This window comes from Necator americanus, chromosome X (genome assembly GCF_031761385.1).
Source record: "Necator americanus strain Aroian chromosome X, whole genome shotgun sequence".
NCBI classification, from domain to species: Eukaryota; Metazoa; Nematoda; class Chromadorea; order Rhabditida; family Ancylostomatidae; genus Necator; species Necator americanus.
Genome location: NC_087376.1, coordinates 2,208,919 through 2,233,535, shown reverse-complemented (window position 1 = coordinate 2,233,535; position 24,617 = coordinate 2,208,919). Strand labels below are relative to the sequence as shown.

The following is a 24,617-nucleotide window of genomic DNA, read 5'->3' as shown; positions in this document are numbered from 1 at the left end:
TTCTAAAAAAAAATTGTGCTTGATAAATGTAAAACCTACGGAAATAAAATACCGAAACTAAAATAAACAATAGAAAATATTATTCTACGAAAAAAAAAACCTAGGAAAAAAAATGTCAACTATATTGTTAATTTGATTTCGATGGAATTAGTATTCTCATGAGTTCATCTCTCACCTTTCTATTTCTTTTGGGAATTAATGCGAAATAGGTGGTGCTATTTTCTTAAAATTCATCAAAATCGCTAGAAAAAATAAATATTATTGAGGATCATTGAAATGCGAATGAATTCGTGTAAACTCGGAACGATATCCTTTATAGTGTTTCGTAAACGATCAGTAAACAATCCAACACTTAACCGTTCAATAGACGCTCCGATTCTCTCAACTTGAAACGATTCGAGCGCAACAATTCCGTGTTACAACTCTAAACATACTACTTCAAAATTCAATAACTACTGTGGTTACTTCTAGTAGTAGTTCTGTAGTACGGTAGACGGCTGGTCAAGTACTTTTTACGCACGAATATTCGTATCTCCACCTATGATGTATGTATGTCCATAAGGATCTGGGGCACTCCGGATAGTAATCATTTGTATTTAAAATTCAAACAACTTATTCTGTAAACAAAAATTTAAATCACAAATTATATAATTGTAATTACATGAATGTATTAATTGCATAATTGTAAAAATTATAAATTATTTTAATTATTATATTTTTATAAAATATTAAATTACAAATTATTGTATTATTATTTAAATTATTGTTGGAAGCTATATGAGTAAATATGTAATGAGATATTGTTAGATATTTTCCTGTTCATTGGATGTAAAAAAGGTTATAAATAAATATATGCATGAATATTTAAAATTCACACAACTTATTCTATAAACGTAAATTTAAATTATTCTTTGAAGCTATACGAGTAAGCAAATAATGAGAAATTGTCATATTTTTGTTCATCAATCGAATATAAATTTGAAAAAAAGAAGTTTACGAATAAATACGTGCATGAAAAATTTTTTAGTTGAGTGCCAAAAGAAAACAAAGAGTAATGTCAGTATTACTTGCAACATTTTTCGAATTATTTCAATTTTCAAAAAAAAGCATTTTCAAAAATATGAGAATTGCTTGAGAGAATTCAAATGAATACGTTGAATTACCTCTGAAGCCTCAGAAAAAAAAATAAACGAGGTTATAATGTTATTGGCATAGATAGTGGACGGGAAGAGTCCACAGCGATTCACGATCCAGTAGCCATAGTGGAAATAATCGGGCATAACTAGATTGGCCGAAAGATATACATGAACAAGTGTGGACGACGAAACTTTCTCCTTTCTGCACTTTTTTACAACCAATTATGGCTTAACAAATTACTTTTACAATTTTTTTAAAGAATATTTGAATTATTATCTACACTGAATCGTTCGGTTATGACACGAAAGTGTTCCAAATTTGTATCATTGAGGATGAGAAACATCAAAAGTTCAAGGATTCGTCATAAATATACGGTAAAAAAACCAATACAACCTTATTTAGTTTGTAGAATCGTACAACGACAAAATCTGAGTGCAGAAATCCGTAAATGCACAAAATTTATTACTAACATTAGCAATAAATCATTAAATAAAGATAAATGATGAGATGATAAATTGCGTACTAGATAAGTTGTCCTAGAAAATTTAAGAAATAGGACGACGGATTATGGAAGGACGCACGGAATCGGATGGATCAGTGAGAGTTTCGTTTGCGTCGGGCGAGGGAGGAGAGTGCGTCCAGACAGATAAAGAGGTCGAAAATTGTGATGATTGCTGATGTGGAACGTTAACGGGGGAATACATATGAATTGCACTGAGTGTAACAGAAAGCTAATTTTCACATGATATTGATTTGTATGATTGATCTAACATGATCTGATGTGTGATGTGTTTGGATGGATGAGATGGAAGGAAGGAAAAAATCCATAGAATCAATGTTCACCACCAGTCTCACTATTCTGCTGGTTTTGTTTCACGCATTCAGGTCGAGGACAGGAACCATCGGTTGTGGTTGGCACCAAAGTTGTCACACAGTACAGAAGTACAGCACCGGATGATGAACGAAATCGTACCGGATATGGATTTCGAATACCGGCCGTAAAACTGGATTCATACTGAAAATGCTTATATTTTTGTTAAGAACTACGTCCACAAATTATCGATTTAGTCTGGACACGAGTTTTCTACTTCTTCTTTCTCAAATTTATTGTTATAAAAACTTTTTGAAGTAAAAAAAGCAATAACAAATAGAAATTAGTTTGTTGCCCTCGATGGCCAAAAAAAAAAAACTAAAAATGTCTCCAGTCATGTTCATTACGATAGAATAAAGACAAAGAAATAACAAAGATAAAAATTTGAAAAAAAAATGTTGGAGGATCTTGTTGTTTAAATTACAAGAATCTAAGACTGGACTTCGAGAGTTCAACCAAAAAAGAAAATTCCTGAAATGATGCTGTGTTGTACTAACACAGCAAAGTAATGAGGAAACTACTCATCTATGATTACTTTTAAGATAAAGTCTAAGCTGGATTTCTGGAATAGATAAGAACTATGAGTCATGAGCCACATACATACCAATGTTACACATTATATCCAGTTTTTCTTGTAGTTGAAAACGAAAAAAAAATCAAAAGATAAAAACTGTTCAACAACAAAAAATCAGTATATTTCAAGCTTTCATTTTCGTAGTGTAAGTGATTTTAGAATCGCTGAGAAAAATCGTGGAGAACGGTTAACGCGAGTGGCATAAAAATTTATAGATTTCATTGGTTTCTAAAAACACAATTTTCTATTTCACAGCGAAATGAAATATCGCTTTATTTAGTTTTTTTTTCATTCAATTTAGCAAAGTCAGTAATAATTTTAACAAATACGCAAAATCATAGTGAGATAACTAACATAAAATGGAGATTTTTTCCGCAGAAATACAAAAATTCACCCTAGTTTGAAAAATCGTATAGCAACAAAAAATTGTAGAACCCCACATCTTCGCTGATTAAAAATGCAAATTATTCGTCATAAAAGTAAACTTCTACTATATTTGAGATGGCCAAATTTAAAAAAAATGCAAAAAATTTCAACGAATAAAATCAAACAATGCCGTTTTCAAGGAAATAAAATCAAATTCATACGAATATTGTGAAAATTTAAATAATTAATAAAAATATTTAGTTAACATTTCACTTACCACAACATTATCATACAGTGATGGTTCCAATGAACATCCATTTTCGTCGATTATCGGATATGGCTTGAAACCGGCCTCATCTGAACTTATCGTACCTAAAAGAATTGTGAATTTTTTAAATTTAATTAGAATTTTATTTTCTAAAGTAATTTTTTAAAACTCTATTCAAAACATACAATTCGATACTGAGAGACAGTATCCATCATGCATTTGACATCGGATACCGTAGTAAAGCTCAACATCTAGAGCGGTCCCTAAAAAAATTATTATTAATACTAATTAAATAGTAATTATCAAAATTAATAAATACTATAAGTACAATTTTTAGTACATGTTACTTCTAAAATACATCTAAACTTACAGTGGACCCCATGAATCGATTACTTATAAATTTCAGGAGAGTTCTATTTGATTTTGATCCAAATCGTATATAAATTCTCTCTCAATACCTTAGATTTACGAATTATACTTTTTTCACGGTTTTGCTTCCTAACATTATGTCCTATCTTTTATTATTCTTCCTGATGTTGATCCGGATAAAGGTAGGAGATCAAAAAATCGTTATTGACATCCAGATTTGATCACGTTCACCCGCTGTGCTGTAGGCCCCAAAAAAAGCAAAGATCTATCATGGCTTCTACTTCCCATCTAACTCCTCAAAATACTAAGCGGGCTAATTTTTGAGTTAACATCTTATAAAACTAATACTAGTTTTATAAGATGTTAACTCAAAAATAATATTTAAATTGTACTCAAAAATAATTTCTTGGTGGTCCGATCATGTAAAATCACATTCATGACAACAATTGTTTTGGCCACGATCTCCACATGTTCGTAACCGATGTGGATAAAATCGATAAAAGGGAAGGCTAGTTTAAAAAATACGTCCAAAAAAATAATCAGATGGGAATTAAAAACCCGTTAAAAGATCAAAGTTTTTCCCTTTCTCTCCAGCATTCTTTCTAAGAAAAATTAGAAATTTAACTTAGTACGTAGTTAAGCTTTCGACAGTTTCCTTCCTCTTCTTCTTCTTTTCTCTTTTTTCTTTTTTCTTCTATGAAGACTTCCAGCAAATACTAGCGTCCAAATAGAAAAAAACGAATGCGATGGAGATCACGACCAAATCTAAGTAGTCAAATGAACCATTACTTAAATAAAGGTACAAATTTATTCAGGAAGTTGATTCCGACAGTTCTTAGTATTAAAATGCCTAGAAATATCGAAGAAAACACACCAAAAATGTTTTATTCATAAGATCATAGAGTTAATTTTCATTTTCATTTTTTTCACGAAATGGAGATCTCTAGAAAAAAATTATTTTATTCTTTTCAGCAGTATTTCTCTCATCTTTTAAAGTTGATTCAATGGAATTATTTTTTTTAAATCCTTCAAAATTACGTAGTATTTACAACAATGACCTGTTACCGGTTCCCCACCAGGACCATCTTTGTGAACCGAAAATTCGCATTTTGCCGATGGTCTTGTAGATTGTGTTACGTCGATTGAAGGAGGTAATGGACGAGATGAGGAAATGAGTCCAATCAAGCACATAATGAGAATAAATTTTAGCATCAACATTCTAAGAAAAAAAACGGAAATGAAGTAATGTAAAAGAACGACCACTGGGCTAAAAAACGACAAATGTTCGGGTGTGACGAGGTATTGATTGGTGATCTATCCAGATCAAGAAATTGGTGTTTTTTGTCACTTTCACCAACTATTTGGCAAGAAGTTGACGAATATTAAAAAGTATTCAACTATTGCAATTTTTCTCTGCATTATGTTATTTTATGAAATTGACGAATAGAAATGAGCCTCAGGCAACAATTGAAAAGAAAGGATAGTGATTGGATAAGAAAAACACAACAAAGACAAACAAATAACAATAAATAAAGATAAGAAATAACAAAGGGAAATAAAACTAAAAGAAGTGAAATTAAGAAAAAATAAATTCTAAACAAAATAATTTGAAAGGAAAAAGGACTGTGACAACAGTTGCCATTATGTGGACTATTCTCCACAGGCGTTTTTTCTTTTTTTTTTTTTTTGAAAAAAAGGTATTTTAAACAGCACATTCCTAAACAGGATTTTGTAGCCATAGTCAAGAACGTTATTATGGATTTCAGCCTACCATAACCCTGTGCGGTTTTTCGATGAACGAAAATTATCCATTTTTATGGAAACATTTTTTTGAAAATCTTCTACTAAATTTTACGAGAAAAAAGTGCCAATTAAAAGATGTTTGGAACCTTAGGAACAGTTAGAAGGCATATTAATGTAGGAAAGCTAGGATATCTCTGGAAAAAGGTCTAAAAAAAAACAAAAAGTTAAAGTTATATCCAGCCAGATATACGGGATGTAAATTAGTGACGCGCAACTGGTCTCACAATGGGGTCATCCAGTCGCATATCCACATCCAAATCTGACATGTTAATTAATCTTATAGATCATGTATAAACACTAGAAAATGTGATGTTTCATATACTACCTATATCATTTTTCAATCTTCACAATTTTTATTTGTAATAAATTGCTTGAATAATGTTGAAATATGATATTTTCTTCTCAAATAGTTTTATCTACAAATCAACTTGCACATATCCATAGAAATATCCATTCTTTTGAGTAACAAAGCACTAAGAATTTCATGAACACCTTCGCTTAAACACTATCTCATTCCTCAACGTAAATATAAATAGAAAAATAAAAGTAAACATAAATAAATGTGCTTCAGAAGAAAAAAATCCAATAGAAAACCTTTATAATTTAACAATCTTCGTACAACTGTTCTTAAGGCAACTCCAGCTTTTTTTAAATAAACTGTAAAAAAACATTACCAACTACAGACTACTTCATTAACATATATCTGGACTTCGATGATGAGTAAACAGAATTAAATGACTTCAGATATATTAGCAAAGTTTTATTGATTGGTAGGTCATCTTTAAATGATAGCCGTACGTCTCAGTTAGCAAACAGTTTAGACAAAGTAATTGTTATTATATTTAATTTCAAAAGTAACCTAGTCTTACCTGGATGCAAGGATTCAGTAATTGAAATGTGATCTCAGAAGTAAAAAATCCTCATTACTATAACTCTGATCCTTTTTAAAACCATTTTTCATCATTTTATAGTAATTAAATAATAAGTGTTCTACTTCCTCTAGTATTTTATTTTATGAATCAATTTTTTAGCCCATTCACATCTCAAAAATCCCTTAATTTGGAAAACTCCTTCGTTAACTCCTTAAGAGAACCCGAACGAGGCCTCAGGGACCACTCGATGAATATATTATTAACCTGTTACCTCTGATCCAACATTTTTTCTTGTCAGTGTTTTATTTCTAGACAGTATTAGGTAAACCCTCCCGTAGCAATTACATCTTATCCCACGTTTTCATTTGGTATTTATACATTTTCGAGGATAAAAAGAAAAAAAAAAAGCATCCCCATGTCTATGAAGTTACTATCTTAATCGTTGCTAGAATACTTTCCATTAGCTAGAAAATTATGGAACTTTTCTCATAAGCAGGATATTAGTAGCTCATTATCCTAGGTTGTAGCTATCCTGCAGACTTCTTTTTATCCGTAAGAAAAAAAAGTCGACTGCATATTGACACCAAGAAAAAATGTTCATAATCTGTTCAAAAACATTGGTACAGTACACGATTCACAAAGGGCGAAACATACACCCGTTAGCGAACAAACTCACAAGAAATACGATAAATAAATCTTAGGCATAAAAGCGAGACAAAAAAAAAACATTTGAACAAAAGGTGTATCATTTTAGCAGCACACAACACAATAATCACAGAAAGTTCACAATTAATGGACAAGAATAATGGATAAGAAAAACCCGAACGCTAACAATAACATACACAACCAATTTGAAGATCTGCAACTTACTCTTCGGCAAAACAAAAGCATTCGACCCACTTTAAGGGAAAAAAAATATCCTGCTTAATTCAGCTGCACTATAGCGACTGACTACCAGCTTGTTCAAATGCATTCCAAGCATCATTAAGTTCAGTGAAAATTGCTCTTGCAAGTTTTTCATGCGGTTGACCGACTTGTTTATCAGGATGCACAACCAAACATGCCTTGTAGTAACTTCGTTTCACCTAAACTTGTAAATATCCCGTGAAAAACCGACGAAAATCAAACGATAATTTGGTTAGGGGTGGAAAAAAAAAACTTACTTGGGCTGCGGTCAACAGATCTGCCATCCGAGGTTGCTGCCATTTCTCAGCGCCTTCCCATAAAACATCGTTGAGCGATCCGAGCAAAGCGCGAATGTTTCTTTCTTTTCCGACAACCCAATCACGAATCTATAATCGAAACATGTGCGTCCGGAACTTAGCCATATGGGAAACGGCATCAAATCCATGAGAGAAAAAACCATCCAGAAGCACTCTTTCGAATAGCGTATGTTAATTTGTTCAGGAAGAAAAATGACTTGTGTAATACATCGCAAAAGTCTTAAACAGGCAGGTTCATGTATAAAGCCCGTACTGCAAATATCCATAAAAATTTAGCGGATGCGTGAAAGGCAAAACAATCAATCAAAACAAAAGTGCACAGCTTATTTTAAAAGGATGTTCACGGAGTGATTTGCGAGTCCCGGGACGCAATGTCACAGCCCGACTCATTTGACCTCTCAGATATATGGCCGCTCTGCGATAACGGTCATCAAGGTCCAAGAGTTCTAATAATGTAAAATTGAAAAGTATTCTTCGCGTACATCCCACCGAACAAATTTTCCAAAAGTTTATGTCTCTGCCCAGTCAAAAAAAAAATTCTTCCAAGAGCACCTTCAAACGCCACCAATTCGATTTTCCCCAGAAATTTTTGAAAGAAGCTCCCGAAACTTGTTACGGTTATTATCCAGAGATGAAACGTCCCGAAGAAACTAAGCTTAATACTATAAATTGGCAGACAGATGGCATAATCTTTCACCAGTCGGGGAAATTTTTTCCAAATGGATTAAATTTTGGAGGAATGCAGAAATCCTCCCAAAAAGAGGAGAGAATTGTAAATTAAATTGAAATATAGTATAGAATATATTATAGAAATAGCTGTGTGATTGAAGAAATTCGAATCTCGTTAGCTCAGCTAGGATCCCGAAAAGCGGGTTCTTAAGGATCATGTTGAAATAGTTCTTGTATATATCTGGAGTTAAAGAACCGTGAGAATTTAGAAAATGCGAAAATCTCCCCTCCCAGAAAAAAAATTAGAGAAATGTGGCAGGATTCTCTCTTCAAAAACACTTGAGTAAATGTCAGCAAATAAACAAATAAAGGTAAAGTTCAAATAGGTGAATAAAGATGTAAACGTTAACTCCAACAGGATATAAATTGATAAGCTTACAGAAATATTCATCCTAACCTTAATAGAAACTGGATCCATTTCCTTAATCTCCTCCGCTCTTCTCATATCCCCAAGTGTTCGATTTACATTCTTCGAGGATGCGGTGAATCCCTAGAAAAAGACAGAATAAATGCTATTTAGAATTATAAAATCATTTGAATTCCTCGCTACAACATAGGAACAGCACGACTAGATCAAAAATGCCAAGCAGTGAAGTAAAATAAATAAGTAGAAAAGGAAGAAACGAATAGGATTTCTTTTAACGAACCTGACTCGAAAGAAGGTCACCAAACGTGTCGTTCGAAACCTTGGGCTTCCCGGCAGGGTTGGTGGTCAGATTTTCGAACGCAGCTCTACTATAGTTCGGTCTTGTGGGCTTCGGTGTTGTTGATCCACTATTAGATGCAGAAGCTGCAAAACCAAACAATTTGGGCCTTAAAAACAGCAAAGAAATATGATTACCTTGGGCACTGGTTGGATTACTAGCACTTTGTGAAAGAAACTCTGCAAATGGATCAAAATTCACAGCGTTTGGTTGGAATGCGGGCGCTGAGACATTCCGATGAATTGAGGACGTAGGTCCGGCGCTCAGAAGATCTTCAAAAATGTACAAAAAAAAATAGAGAGCAACTCGAAAATTTTTCTAAGGTCAGGCACAGACCAGAAACTTACTGGGCGTTCCTGACCATTCGCCTAGCAGGTCGCCGGTGTTCTGACCAGGTGGCCCAGTTGATGCTGACCAACCTTCCTTTAGCAGATCCGAAAACGGATCCACAGTCGCTGTTGCTTGAGTCGGTTCAGTTGACCTCGGGTCTTAAATGGAATTGTGAAATAAACTACTAAATAATAGTAACGTAAGGGACTAAGAGTTCATTGACCGAAGTACTTTTGCTTTTGTGGACTTTTGTTATTTAGTACATATTTTTTATACTCGTTTCAAAGAAAAATACCCCCTATTCGTAAAGATAAAAACTGTACATGAGAAGAACACGCTAATACGCAAGGATTTCATTGTTGCTTCGTTAAAGGATAATGCTTTTTCAAAAAAAATCTACAATGGAGGATCATTAGAATACAAAGACAATCATCTTAAAATTTTAACTGTTCTGATCTACAGTCACTTAGCACCAAAATTTAGAAAAATCGTTTGAAACCGTTGGAAAATGCACAGTTTTCCCTCTTCATCATCATCTCCTTCTTACAATTCATTCACATTTCCCTCTTTTGTCTTCATTGCCTCACTCTCTCACTAAGTATGCGGACGGATGAGCAAATCTTCAAAATTGCATGCCGCAAAATTCTAGACGACACGGATTTTTCATAATGAGAACACTAACTGAGACCTTCCCTTCATGCCATGTTCGTTCCATGATTCTGACGACCGTAGGATTGTTGACTCAATTTTTAAGCATCTTAAGCGCAGTCTAGTCTATTCTAGCGCAGAAAGCATTAAATCTTGGCGAGTACATACAACAAAAACATCATCATGTACTTAAAGGACAAAGTCGAAATCGATAAAATTTTCATTAACAAAGGAAGATTTCTGCACTAACGGAGTAACAAAAGTTGTATCGGAAGTTTGAAGCTACAGAGTAGAAGCGATCGATAAAGGAAAAGGACTACAACACCTACTTTTCACTTCTTCACTCATAAACATCTTATTTGAACAAACTAAAAGGTAAAAAATATCAATATGAGAGGAATACAAGCCCCGTATCCCTTAAAGATCAATATTAGTTAAAAATTCCTCAGTTAACTATTAGAGGATGTAGAAATGTGAAGTTGCTGCTTAAATCTGATACGAATGTAAGAATCACGAACCGATACATAAAAAGGAGCCCTTGAACTTTCTTTTATAGGCACCCATTCGATTTCATTTCCGGAGAGACCGGTCATGTGCGGTTTTGTCAAATTCCAAGAAAAAAAAAACAAACTGCAAGGGAATCGGTAACTCATTTTCACGCCAACTTCCTCATATAACAAATTTTAAAGCGAGGTTTTCAAATGATAAAAATCAAAAATAAAAGTAACCAACATACCTGAAGAACTGCCCAAATCCAGTAGATCAAATTCGCTGGAAGGTGCACAAGGTGGTGTGAATGCACTCAGGATTGGTGTTTCTTTTTCGTAATCAAATCGATATTGATCAGCGTCTGCATCAGCGACATGCGCAACACGAATCCCTGCTTGTCGTTCATAGACTTCAGCTGTATCCATACCCTGAAAAATCTGAATTCAGGAAATAATGAGGGAAGTTTGGTTGTGTTTAATCTTTAATGGCTTTCTGCGTGAACAAATCTATTCAGAGCAACAAAATGTTTAGAAGAAAAAACGATGCACTCTAGAAAATGACATAATTATTATAACAAGTCTCAAGACATACCGATGGACGAAGAGAAGTACTTCGATTCGATGGTGAAGAGACCTGAGCTGATTGCGCTGTGTGATCTGTGCTTAACAAAGAGAATGGGTCCTGAATAGATTGGTGATTCCTCGACGGAGGTTTAGGCCCATGAGGTAGCGGTGGTGGTGGTGGTGACGGAGGACGTGGAGCGTTTCCATGTTGAGCCTGCGTCCAATCCAACGTCTCAAAGAAGTCCGTCTTCGAGGCGGCAGGCGCCTGTGGGATTTCATTTGAGAGTTCGGATTGTCCTGTTTCGGCAGAAATACTTGCTTCCGATGACATGCTGTACCAATCCATGATTTGCTCTGAAATTTAGCATTATTAATCGAATTAAATGTGATAAATTTTGTGTGAGATGAGATCCACTTTGCAATTCAATGAATCAAATCCTTACTCTCGAAAAGGAACAAGAACTATTAACTTAGAAAAACATATTGGAAGCGCCGTTATTTACTTAAATTCTCTGCCGCGGCTCCAAAATAAATGCAATGGGATCGGAGTCACCAAAGAACAAGGAAATGAGACAACAAAACTACAAAACAAAAGCGTTTTCTAAGGAAACATAAATGCTCCAATAAATGTAGTTTCGAGAGACAAATTCTCATACCACTTCCCAATTTGTACTTTTCTGTATTGAAACAAGTAAGTTATAAACGTTTAAAATTTAGTAAAGCGAGAAATACACAAAATTTATAATATTTAGTAAAGAAAGCATGAAGTACCAAAATAGAAAGAAAAACAAAAAAAACATGAAAAAAGAAATAAACATCGACTTACTTTGCTCCTCAAAGTCCAGCACAAGCAACTCGGGTGATCCCGCACGCAAAACGTTCGGATCTTGCAATGATGTGTCGGCTTTAAGACTATCATCTTGAGAAATTGCACGGAATCCTAGCGCAATCCTGAAATAAGACAGATTAATTTCGACATTTAACCACAATCTTGGATCCTTCCTACTTTCAATTTAATTTAGAAGTAAGTTTCGTTCTTAGAAGTAAGTTTCGTTTAACCACTAGACAAACTAATGGAAATCATGTAACGTTTCTCAATCTCCAGAATTACTTTCTAGAATTTGAACATGAAAATGAATTTTATGGAAGCTTTTCTGGTTTCAGAAAGAACAGCAATCATGCCAGAATTCTTTCGTTTCTTAATAAAACAGATATTTTAATTGAAATGTCCTCTTAATTATAGCTTAATGACATATTTCAATATGTTTTTTTTTTTACTTTTTCTTCTCCCTTCTGAAAGGTTTCTTATCTTTTATTAGAAAGATATACTTAAATATAAATGAAGCTCACACTTTTTTTTGTGAATTAAACTTCTACAGAGCACATGTCGCCGTATAGTCACCAGCCATAATAATTTTTTAAAAAAAAACTTCTTACATTCATATGCTTCCATACGCCCCGTGTTTGAAATTGAAAATATAACCGTTGGTACAAATAGTTTGTAAAAGTATGAGGATAAGACTCAATAATTCAGAACATTCGTGTCTTTCCTTGCCTTAAGTGCACTCGAGAACAAATGACTTAGGACTACGGCCATTAGACACTCGCCAAATATACCGTACCTTTGAAAGAAGTGCGGTTTTTGTCCGAGAGCTTGGTAACCATGATGGCGACCCGCTAACATACACTGTAAGAAGCGTTCAAAACTAGGACGAGAATACGGTAAAATAAATATTGTGATTTGAGAAGCGATAATCAAATAGAATCAGCTAATTGGATATAGAATTGTGGTTAACAAATAGGAACAGGGACAGGGAGGTGCTGAAATTATTGTAGATAATCGTAAGTGCAAACGCTCTCATCAGGAATCGTCTCCTGAAAATACACCGCAAAACCGCTCGACGTTCAGATGAAGAATACGAATGTTGTCATTAATCATATTCAGCTTCCATCAAACACGCTTCCACTACAGCAGATGACAAGTCATAACCGGACGTCGCCAACCACGGCTGCCACTGCTGAATGAGACGGCCCATATGGTCGATGCTTATTGATTGGGGATGCTTAACGAAAGCTAAATGATCGTATATGACAGCAGTAAACGAATCCAGTGTACAGCTAAAAATTCGAGTCGTTTGATCCAGAGATATTTGACTCTACCGCTCAATCAGGGAACAGTTATTCGCAGTTGGCGGCGATGAGTAGCGACGGAGATGATTGACATTTCACTCGGCAGACAAGAGATGTTAAACGCAGGAAAAACGCTGACACCCTCATCTTGATGGATGGAATCAAACGAATGCAAGGAAATGGCGCTAGTCCTTTAAGAAAGCGGAGACCAGATAAGAGTAAATGCAGAACATCCGCAGAAAAAGAGGGAAGATTGCAAATGTAAGCAGAAACCGATGTCAATGGGTGCAACTAAATGTTCCAGGAATCGTTCGAGGATTTTTTTTTCGACGAAATCATCACGAACTGTAAAAGAACACACTGAAAGAGAACACATATTGCAAAGGACTGACTTCACAAGAATCAATGTTTCGAAATGAGAGAGCTGCGGTTAGAAGTGGCAGCTATAATGGGTATCGAAAGTGGTGCCCCCAATGAGTCAACGACTTACGTCTCAAAGCATTCAGGATCGACATAGCGGAATAACTTGCTCAGCATGCAGTACACATTATCCTCCGAACCACATTATACAGCAGTGGCAGAAGAATTTATGATGAATAAAAACAAGAGCATATAATTGCTTTCACCAATACTGGAAACGTCACCCTAAATAAATGGGAGGCGGAGCGTAAAGCTTGCCGAAAGTTATCCGAACAGCTTCAGTCTCCTAAAACGTTAGCGGATACCCACGGTTCGCAAGCAAGAGAGGGCATGAGTATCGAGTGACAATGACGACTGCGGGTAGCGCCCAGCGAAACGGAAACAAAAACCCGCACACTACCACATGGACAGCACATTGCCTCCACTTCCCCTTTTCAGCACAAACTCAAACAATTCTTAGTCACTTCCATAAGTGTTCTAAATAGAAAACATAAATATTGGTTCACGAATCGTGTCGGTTGTTGTCCATGGCAAGGCTTTCACGGCTTCATATGCTCAACGTTCGGCGCTGTTCGGCGGTCAGAATTAATGGAAAGATATAAAAATGGACGTGTCTGCTCCGTTCCACATATTAGCGCTAGTAATCGAAGGTACGAAGGTAGCAAACGATACGAAATGGGGCCAAATCCCAGTAATCCGGCGAGTAACACGATTTCATGTCGAAAAAAAATGCCATATGGTACAGCGGGTGACTGGTTGAATCTGGATACGAGAATTATACTGAACTAAATAAAGCTAAGAGTAACTCCAGTACCTAGAAATAAGTTGAATACGATAATGGAAACTTGAAGTTTCTACAATAATAATTATCCCATTTACAATGTTCTAACAAGATCAACAATGTAAAGGAAATCAATAAAATCCTTCACGTTTATGCTTTTTACGGAAAACATCGCTCCAACCTATCATCCCCGCTCTTTTCTTCACTAATCCCATCTCATGCAAATTCCATGTCGTTCAAATTTTACCAGTAGAAATCCCTTTCATTTCACACCTACTGAAAAATATCTTAATGTAACTGGACCCAACACACTCCACTTTTATGTAAAAGACTCACAAATGTAATGACCCCCTGGAAACCGGTTATAACACGATCGTAGGGAGTTCGTGTCTCTGAGTCATTTTCTAGATTTTCAATACTGTGGAACCGATCGTTAAAAAAAAAGGAACTAGAACTAGAATCAGTACATAAAAATGGCTTAATCACGAGAAAGCGAACGTTCCACGAACAGAGAGAGTTCGAAAAATGAAGACAGGAAATCTGAACTATACACTCATCCACTGGTACATCTTTAAAGACGATTGGAAATTTGCAGATACGCGGAGAACCCAATTTATAGAAGAAATTTTAATCTTCGCCTACAAAATCATTCTATAGTAATAGGAGGTGTCTCTCATTATCCTGGACATTGGAAGAACACTATTACCAGTTCGGATTATCGCGGAAACGACAACATCCAGGTCCTAGAGAGCCAAGTTCGAAAATCAATGAGTCTTACCACACGTACTGAGTGGTATCGATTTGTCATCCGGTCACCTATCTGGACATATTGACATCTGGTCACGGATAGGAACTAAAATGAACGGACAGCAAAATCAACCAGGCGGTTGGTTGCAGTCGATTAATAATGACATTTTTATAAACCTCCTTCCCTACTCTCAAATTGTTCTAGAAGTGCTTAAACATTCAAAATAAGAGCACTAAGAGTCTTTGGAAAGAACGCTAACTAACTCTCGTTTCGAAATTCTCAACGTTAAAAGCAATTTACAGGAACATTCTAGGAAAGTGAAAAAGAACGGTTAGTTCCGTGCAGAGACGAAATTTAGGATGCCGCAAAAGCACTGCAGTGTAATAGCTTTTCCATGATACAAAAAGTAAGTTGAATTTCAGGATGTTACCTTTCCTAATTGTAAAGGAAAAATCAATAACAGCTTTGCAACGATGCTCAACCGGAAATGAACGAGCAGAAGACGTTCACATCGCCAACGAAATACAACAGAAAAAAGTGTAGAATTAAAACTAATTCCAGAAAATCTTAGGTACTACTCGGAGACATTTTGGTTCCATTTTCACATGAATATTGAATGACATATTCAAAATTGCAAAAAAAAAAAAGTCCGAAGAAAGAAAATGAATGCTTTCACATGTCTAATGCATAAAATAGCTGCAAGCATTGACGGGAAAGATGATATTCTTGAAAACACATCGAATACGACACAGAAATGGACATTAGGTGATGAAAATAGCCTAGAACTACCCGGCCTATGTGCCTGCAAGTGAGAAATTCTCAAGGGAAATTTCTAGGTGTTGCGTTTGTTGGATGGCGGGAAAATCGTGCAATGTTAGCAATCGAGCGAATTTTCCGACTAATTGACCAGTCGACTTCAATATTGAGCAAAGAAAAGTGGATGAGGAAAGAGGAAAAAGGTCCTCATTAAGGATACAACAAAAAAGAAGCGTTATAGAAAATCGAGCCAAAACAAACAATCTGAAATGCATGTTATTGATAGTCAGAGAGCACGAAAGACTGGACATGAATTATATGAATTTATTGGAAAACAAATACGCCCAAAGATTTCTCGAAAATGTCCAGACAAAATATGAGAATATTTTCTCTCAAATCAAAATAATTTGTTTACTATATACTCGAAGAAGACAAAACAACTGCATAAAAACAATTAAGTTCCTAGTAATTTTCAGAGCCAAAGCATCCCCTAATGATCCGTGCACCTCTGGTAGTCGAGAAAATAATTTTAAACAGGAAATACTTGTTAAGACCCTTTCTTCATTCAATTCTTAGATATTCTTGCTTTCACCGACCATAAAAACATCTAACAGCCGAACATGTTTAGGATAACGTTGACATCCTTGAAAAATAAATCCCGAAGATGATATACTGATTCGTTCAACAATAATTTTGATGAAAATAACGAATCACTATAATCACTATAATCAAAAAATGGGTGTTGTCAATATTAATGCATGTTCAACACCGTCACAACATTACAACTTTTTCTTTTACAATTGAAAAACCTGCTCTACAGAAAAAAAACATTATCTGAACAAGTTCGTTTGCTAATGGCAGCATAAAGGTTATTACAAAAAACATTACTCTTTTATTTAAACTACAGTTTCCCATTTGCTGCGTAACATTTTTTTTCCGTTATTTCTTCAGCAATTTCATAGGTAATGAGGATTGAAATTTTAAATAAAAATATATGAAAAAAAAACAACAGAAAATCTCCAAGAATGTTGCGAATCTAAATTATCAAAGTATTGTCCAACTTGAGCCAAACTTCGTACACGATAATTCGTTGATTATAGGCTAATTCTCGGACGGAATTATTAATATGATTATTGATTTCATCGATTCTATTGATCTTGGGGCAATTCTGCCCTATACACAGCAGAAAAATTGCAGTTAACATATTCATGTATGCTCATCACGAATATGGTAATCATCTTAACTAAAAAAAATATCGAATTGTCGGTTTATCGATTTCTGTGGACTTTCTTTCTGGGACCAATGAGATCATATCTAATGAATCTAGTGATCTAGTGGGAATATGCTAGTGAGGAGGACTTCAAGCGAAAATATCGATCCATATATGTTTCCGTTTCATCTTTCCAGGCCTCATTAATCATACATGGCATCCAAAAGAATCTTCCCAGTGCTAATTACGACCGTGATAATCGTTCTGGACAAAATATTTGATCTGTGATGAAGAACGTTACAAATTTGTAATACTTTAATAATGCAGTAATTTCAGTCAACCCCCTCCAAACGATATATCATCAAAAAACTGGATAAATATGGCACTATCTTGTTAATATTCTCGATCAAAACATGATATACAGTTGAGAAAACCGTAATTTTCCCTCCTTGCTGTAAACACCTCTCTGCTCACCGCTTTGTCATTGTGAGGATGACTACATAGCGCCTAGATATTGTTGTTAAATTGTAACAAAGATAGTCTGAAAATGCATCCGTATACACCAGAGAAATGAGAAATATTTGTATTTGTGAAAAAAAAACAAATCGATAAAGTCACATAGGGGGCAATTCTTGGAGAATTTTCCAGCGATACAACCGCTGAGCAAGAACATGATTTGCGACTCACATTTCTTACAAAATGAGGTCACACCACTTCAAATTTCGTTGTAATGTCTTAAGTAGAGGTTAGAACATTGAAAAAACGCCGAGTGTAGCATTGAGATATATTGTATCCACTGGTAAACATTAATTCAGAGAAAATCACCTAACTCAAGATGAGAAAAGAAAAAAAAAAGCAGAAATCTTTACAGCTAGAAATTCATTTTAATGGCGACGCAAAAAGGATGGAGGTAGTCTCCCCCTCGAATCGATTTATTGTCCCCTACCTCCTGTGATGAGAATTTCTGATAGTTTTTTTTTTCGAATACGTCAGAATCATTTCATGTTAATTTCAACTTATCCTGATGAGGTTTTTTTTTCTGGTTCTTTTTTTTTTGTAAAAATTACATTTCAGCTTCTACTTATTCCATTCAATCAATGAAGAGCGGGCAACTATGGCTATGTATGAGACCAAGTTTTAACTAGAATAATTTAAACTTAATTAACTTTAACTTTAATGTAAACAATAGGAGCTACTAGTTTTACCATCCATGCGTCGTCTCTTCAGGAAATTACCTATACTGTCACATATGGTGCTTCTATTGCAATAAAATACTTCTTTCATATCTCATTACTCACAGAGGGCCTCTGCTTCGAGGTGCACTTCGTAAAAAAGCAGATGGAGATTATATTAAAGTAACTACATTAATAGTAGAATCGAGATGATGCGCTAGAGATGTCTGTCACTGAATTTATACCTTATCGATCTAGAAAAGAAACCAAAATGATATGAGTACTTTAATTGAAGATGAAATAACGGATTGTAGATGAGAACTGGCTCTCTTGGATTTTACCTACTTTACTGCAGTTTTACAAGGTTACACAGTTTGTGAGCAACCGGTTTTGTACAAATAGTCTTTTTTGACGTCCGCCATCACCTCTATTTCGCCTGAATACCTCCACACAAAAAGCATAAATTTCTTAGAATAGATGAAGTTAAACACGATGTCGAATAAACTACATTTTATACAAACTACATTTTGCTATAAACCAGACGAAACAAAATGAACCATGAGTGTGGGAACTTACCTAAAATCAGGCGGAACATTGCTTTCTTCAACCGTACTGATATCAAGATCTGATCGGGAAAACTTCATCATTTCCTTGGCGACACAGGTATGAAATACGACAGAAAACATGAATTTCTAAAAATTATAAGAATAAATGGAAGAGAAACAATTTTCAAAATAATTCATAAAATTAAAAGACGTTACTAGTCCTCACTTTGGAAGCAGCGTCAGCAGGATCCGATCTGCTGTACGACATTAGCAGAGTGACCTGACCATCTAGTACAACGTCTCCAACGTCTACTTCAGATGACAATGACTTTGACACGGTAAATGGGCTGCAAAATGCGACAATTGACGGAAGTGATTTTAAACTTTATTGGAACATTTCAACCGCAAATATGTGAATAGATCTAAAGTTTTGAAAAAAAATTACCTACCGTTTGCATCCTACAGAATCCCAAACCTTTGATGATCCAACGTATATTTCTATAACTGGCCGTAGACCACTACGAATACCCGCCAAAATTGGAAGCGTACTAAGCGAGATAGAGCGAAGCGACATCGGACGACTCATGGGCAACTAAACACATTTACTACCAAAAACAAAATTGGTTTAGTGGAAATTTGTTTGAAAAAGTATTTAGTAACAAGTTAAAACAATCATAGGAAGTCTGCTATCCTACTCCACTCAAATACAGAAACACAACTACAGAAACTAGGAACATGCAGCATACTTCAAGAGGTCCCACAATGGAGTAAATTACCCAAAAACATGTTGTTAGCATGAACCAAACACACCATGGAGGCTTTTATTAAAAGTGATAAGGTGTTTACTCACCAAAACAACAGAAGCAGATGATGTGAGATTTTTGATGAGATCCAATGAACGAATTTGTGAAGGGGCGAATCGTTGAGCAGTTCTACGTTTGTTTGCAACAAAATCACAGGCATCATTTGCATCGCCAATCAGTTTACAATATAATAATAATGCTGCAGATACCATCACACAGTGATCTGAAACAAAAAAAAAAGAATCCCAAGCAGCTAAAGAAAAATATAAATTTGAAAATCTCACTTTCTGCACCAAATAATACGATCGATGAACCAGGACGATTGCGCAAAGCAGTAACTACAGAGGAACAAATCTGAAAAAAAAAACACAAATGAGGGAATAGGATGAATACGAATAAATTACCGGAATATTAAAACGGAAAGGAAGAACTAGAAACGGAAAAAGCGATAAAATCCGCTTCATAAGAGCGGAATTTTGACAATCACCTAAGTACTACCTTTTTTGAAATATATTCTGGAAGAAAATCAGCAAACTTGCAACTGACAATGCATCAGATATGTGGTTTACAACTATCCCTTTTTTGGTGACGAGAATAAATTATGATTTACAAAATAATAAATAAATGATCATGACAAAAAGTCTTTCCTGTAGTATGTGTGTGACTAGAAAGGAAGGATAATTATTGAAAGAATCATTTGTCATGAAGAACAAGTCTCTCTAAAGTAATCTCGATATGAAGCCAAGACTTATTTAATCATGTTAGAAAAAAAGAGGCTAGGACGAATGAGGGAAAGTTCTAAGGGAGTAACGAAAATAACAGTACTTACCTTTAATATATTTTCAATAGGAGGTGGCACCTCTGGGCGAACACTACGTAGTACACAAAACATTTCCTCGATAGGGTAATTTCCATGCAAGGGCCTCAAAAAAACATTTACAATTAGAAATTTACAAATAAAAAATTGAAAACATTTCACAATTAGGAAACTCAAAGCTTTAAAACAATCGATAAAATCTTACCTCGACGACAAGTTATATACCACATAAGGGCGACCTGCGGTCATCACTCTAGCATTCCATTCTTCTTCATCAACTTGGTCCTGAACTGCCCTAGCAACAGGAACTACACACATCCTAGATGTAATCCAAGTGACTTCTTGAGAGATAAGTTTTGCCTGAAGATTTGCGAAACATGTTTGAAAGGACAAAAATGAACAGAAAAGTATAGGGAAACGACTTGCTTGAACTTTCTGGACAACCGCCGACGATTTATCCTTCAGATTCTTGAGTAGAGATAATCCTTGGCCCTTAAGAGCACCCAGCATGGCTGACGCTTGTTCAGTGACATCCTGAGCAGAAAAATATGTTCAGTTATAAGACATTAAAGAAGTAAAGTAACAACTTAAAAGAAGTTGTTGCGAAATGAATAATGGCAAGGACTTAGGAAGGAAATACCCGTGGAAGCCAAATTTGTGGAAAAAATCAACCAAAAAAAGGGCAATTAGCACCTTGGATGACGTTTTACAAATTGATTTCTTCAAGAATTATCCTGAATATCAAAAGTTCTTCCATAAACCTCTGAGTAAATTCACAACAACCAACAAACGGAGTAAAAAGTGTCAAAAGCGAACTGCTCTCATGTGAACTCAAGCGTGAAAATGCGTATATCCGTCAAACTTTTGGGCTGGAAAATCCGTGAAGATCTTTAGATTTGATGACTTCTGCTTTTTCCTGCTAACTTGTACTCAAAAAGGTCACCCTCGAACTCCCAATGCTTCAGGCTATCATTTAGGTTGAAGATGATCGTACCTCAGCCACTGCTGAAGATCTGGGTGGAGGAGGACGCGGAGGTGGAGCGTTCGATGGTCCACTAGCTGCCAATTTTTGCACCTATTTGAAGAAATCTCAATAGTTAATTCACATATTCTACATGAAAATTTTCAACTAACTTGTGATTTCCTGAGAAATCCAGTATCAACACCAGATACAGGTTTTGAAGTATCAATATCGAGGGCCACCGCCAACGCTTCCGTCCTTTCGACAAGATCCCTCGCGACGGGACGCATCAATGGATCCGCTTTAAGACACGATTCTGAAAAAATTGGAATCAGCGCCAGCTGGAGATCAACTCGGAGAGCAGAGTATAAACCAACAATATAGCAAAATACGTATGAATCCTTTCCAGTCATAGACTCACCAATCACAGGTAAAATGTCTCGACTTTCCTCACAACCAGACGGTACTGTGTAAGCTACGTTAAGAATACGCAATTTAGCTGAATCCTCAAAAGGATGAACATGGTAACACAAGTAGAACAAAACGCATCCTAATGCCTGAAAAAAAGAGGATAATGTTTGGAAATTACAAAATTCCCACTCAAAAAGTTACCCAGATATCTTGCTGCGGTCCAACAACATAATTCTGATAAGTGTCGAGAATTTCTGGAGCACGATACATAGGTGTGGTATGTCGTTGCATCTATAATTCGAAAATTTTCAAAGAATGCAGAAATCCGCCCAGAAAATCCAAAATATACCTCTTCTTCAAGCTGAGTTCTTTTTGCCATATTCCATGTCTCATCAGGCTGGCAAATCTGCGTCGTTGCACTTCCAAAATCACATAATTTCACTCGACCAGCTGCATCAAAGAGCAAGTTTTCGATCTGAAGAGAATAAAAATGAAACTCGAAGCTTCCTAACAAAAAAGATTGGAAAATGTTGATGTTTTCAAGACGAAAAAAACGAAATGAATCTTATATTAAAGTTTGTACATGATTCTAAAGCTAATTTCTGAGAATGAAGTAAGTTTATGATGTGCTCCACCTTCCACTATGGTAGGTTATTTCGAATATTGTCAAATAAAAGTAAAAATTGTGCTATCCAAAGAAAACAAAGACATTTTTACCATCGCAATCATTAGCGACAGCTATTCTTTTGGAATTTCAAGTGACTGAAATGTGGTGAACCAAATAGAAATGTGTTTGAAAAATACCTTTATATCGCGATGCGTGATGGGAACTTTTCGGTCATGCATATGACAGACTGCACTTGCTGCTGCATAGAAAATTTTCAACGTTTGTTCTGGTTTCAATCGGACATTTTTAATCATGTCAGCAACGGAACCTCCTAGAAACTAGAAGAATTAAGCGATGACTAAGAAAATTAAATTCATGACGCTGTACATGCTTAGGCGCACATGCTAAAGAAAGAAAAATTAGAAATTGAAAGCCACAAAGAACGTACAAATGCTCACCCGAACATAATTCTGTTAGAAGCATAAACTCGACGCCTCCTGATGGAATTTTCATTTGTGCCGCAGCAATAAATTCCAGAATTGAGGGATGTCCCGTAAGCTGCGAAAAATTAGATATTTACTGGGGATATAACGATCGAAAATGATTCAATCACCAACCTCTTTGAGAATTCTAATCTCCAACAGAACAGCATCCATGGATTCTCGATCCTTCGTCAATTGTCTTTTCAACGCATACCACCTATTAGTGCTATCATATGCAGCGAATACTACAGCAAAACCGCCTGAAAAACAGATTATTCTGTTAAATCCACAGAAGAAAAAAGGAAATATTGAAATAGCAAGGATTTATACAAACAGAACTATACCTTCAGCAATCAGACTATCCACACGTAAACGTACTGAACCAACTTCAACTTGGGTACCGATAAGAGGATGTGATGAACTTGATGCGCTTTCTCCTTGTATTAAATTTAGAGCACCACGAAATAGACCCGACATTATGAGAGGAGTTCGAAACTACCTCAAATTTTGTAGCACTCTCTGAAAAAAAAGACAAAGAAGCTGAAGATCTCACGTGGCATAAAAGAAAACGAAACGGAGTGCTGTAACATGTTGCGATACATACATAGACGGTGGCACGCATGTTTCCCTGTGGGACCGCATCATCCGTGCAACAACAGACATTTTTATTCCGCCTAACGCATTCTATCTGCACAATGATCTACCTCCGTCGAATGCACATTGCTGTCGTTTGGGCCAACATTAGTAGCAACGTCTACATAAAGACAGCAAATGTAGGAATAATCCATACATTTCTAATAGGAAACAAAAAATAATAATAATAAGAAACGGATACGAATCTACATAACTTGATATCAATAATGGAAACACATTATACAAGTCCATGAATAATTTGAATTGAAAATATAACGCGAAGAAGAATCAATAAAAAAAAAGAGTAATTGTGAATCTACATAACATTTAAAACAATCGGAGAACGCTTGATTTGAGATCTGTGACCGGGATTTACAGGGAACAAAAAGGAAATAGTATAAAACAGAGCAAAAATCAAATCGGAGTAAGAGTGGGGATTCATGGACTCTGAAGGAGTATGCCACTTCGGATTTTGAGTAATGTTTAAATGGAAATGAACAACATAATGATAGAAAAAAGCCACATAACTGAATATTCGTCAAATCTCCAGGGATCCATGAAATTCATAGGTCAAGCGGAAGAGAGAAAATCCAAGAGAATATATTATAACGACCTCAACTTTGGAATGTTACAGAAATCCCAATACTCTTGGCATTCCTACGTACCCAAAAAAAAAGAAACAAAAGAGCTGGAAAAATTTAACAACACAACCGAGCTCGATGGAAAAGCGCAATATGAGCACCTCTCCTACACTACAGCTAAAACACCGTATCCATAAATATTAGCAAACAACAATTAGAAGGGCTAAAAACGGCTGGAATAATCAGTGACATTTTTCGCTTATGGGCGTATGTTCAGAAAGTTCACTGGACAAAATATCGAGGAAAGGATGCAACAATATTCCATCCAAGTCTAAGTAAAGAAAGAGTGCTCGAATCATGATTGTATAATCAGAACTGACAATGATATTCTACGTATGAACAATTTACAAGTAGAATAAGACGTAATTACGAAGATAGGGAATAGGGAATCATTCGGCATTCGAATGCGGATGAACTTTTCAAATTTGTTTTGAAGATTAAGAGAATTCAAAAGTTTAGTGATCACAGTGCGTTTACACAAGAATCGAGACAGAATATCTGAATTGAGGAATTCAATTTATTTCTAAAGAAACTAAAAATACATGTGTATTCGA

General features: G+C 35.4%; 3 protein-coding genes across 8 annotated transcripts; 1 reads left to right on the top strand and 2 right to left on the bottom strand.

Moving 5' to 3' along the window:
• Positions 1-1,969: 1,969 nt before the first annotated feature.
• RB195_021264 (uncharacterized protein) lies at positions 1,970-4,803 on the bottom strand (the record flags this gene model as incomplete). 2 transcript variants are annotated; one of them, XM_064207913.1, is made up of 4 exons in its annotated part: positions 1,970-2,152; positions 3,226-3,320; positions 3,402-3,479; positions 4,644-4,803. In XM_064207913.1, the coding sequence occupies 4 exons, from the start codon at positions 4,801-4,803 to the stop codon at positions 1,970-1,972; spliced, it is 516 nt and encodes a 171-aa protein (XP_064063794.1). The 2 variants fall into 2 exon arrangements, with proteins under 2 accessions (XP_064063794.1, XP_064063795.1); XM_064207914.1 differs by having other exon boundaries at positions 4,644-4,776.
• A 2,395-nt stretch (positions 4,804-7,198) lies between these two features.
• RB195_021262 (uncharacterized protein) lies at positions 7,199-23,266 on the bottom strand (the record flags this gene model as incomplete). Of its 5 annotated transcripts, XM_013451686.2 has the most annotated exons (26): positions 7,199-7,345; positions 7,424-7,552; positions 8,610-8,702; positions 8,860-9,002; positions 9,054-9,188; positions 9,264-9,404; positions 10,631-10,811; positions 10,975-11,300; positions 11,773-11,897; positions 18,740-18,855; positions 18,935-19,055; positions 19,158-19,300; positions 19,559-19,734; positions 19,796-19,865; positions 20,341-20,434; positions 20,534-20,688; positions 20,755-20,862; positions 21,323-21,403; positions 21,463-21,605; positions 21,711-21,846; positions 21,902-21,991; positions 22,050-22,175; positions 22,505-22,638; positions 22,766-22,865; positions 22,925-23,049; positions 23,134-23,266. In XM_013451686.2, the coding sequence occupies 26 exons, from the start codon at positions 23,264-23,266 to the stop codon at positions 7,199-7,201; spliced, it is 3,471 nt and encodes a 1,156-aa protein (XP_013307140.2). The 5 variants fall into 5 exon arrangements, with proteins under 5 accessions (XP_013307140.2, XP_064063792.1, XP_064063793.1 ...); XM_064207910.1 differs by lacking the exons at positions 7,199-7,345; positions 7,424-7,552; positions 8,610-8,702; ... (4 more) ...; positions 10,975-11,300; positions 11,773-11,897 and adding an exon at positions 12,878-13,064; XM_064207908.1 differs by lacking the exons at positions 7,199-7,345; positions 7,424-7,552; positions 8,610-8,702; ... (4 more) ...; positions 10,975-11,300; positions 11,773-11,897 and adding an exon at positions 17,195-17,255.
• Positions 15,709-15,995, top strand: RB195_021263 (uncharacterized protein; the record flags this gene model as incomplete). Its single annotated transcript, XM_064207912.1, has 2 exons — positions 15,709-15,790; positions 15,862-15,995. 2 exons carry the CDS (start codon positions 15,709-15,711, stop codon positions 15,993-15,995), a joined length of 216 nt encoding a protein of 71 aa, XP_064063791.1.
• Positions 23,267-24,617: the final 1,351 nt, after the last annotated feature.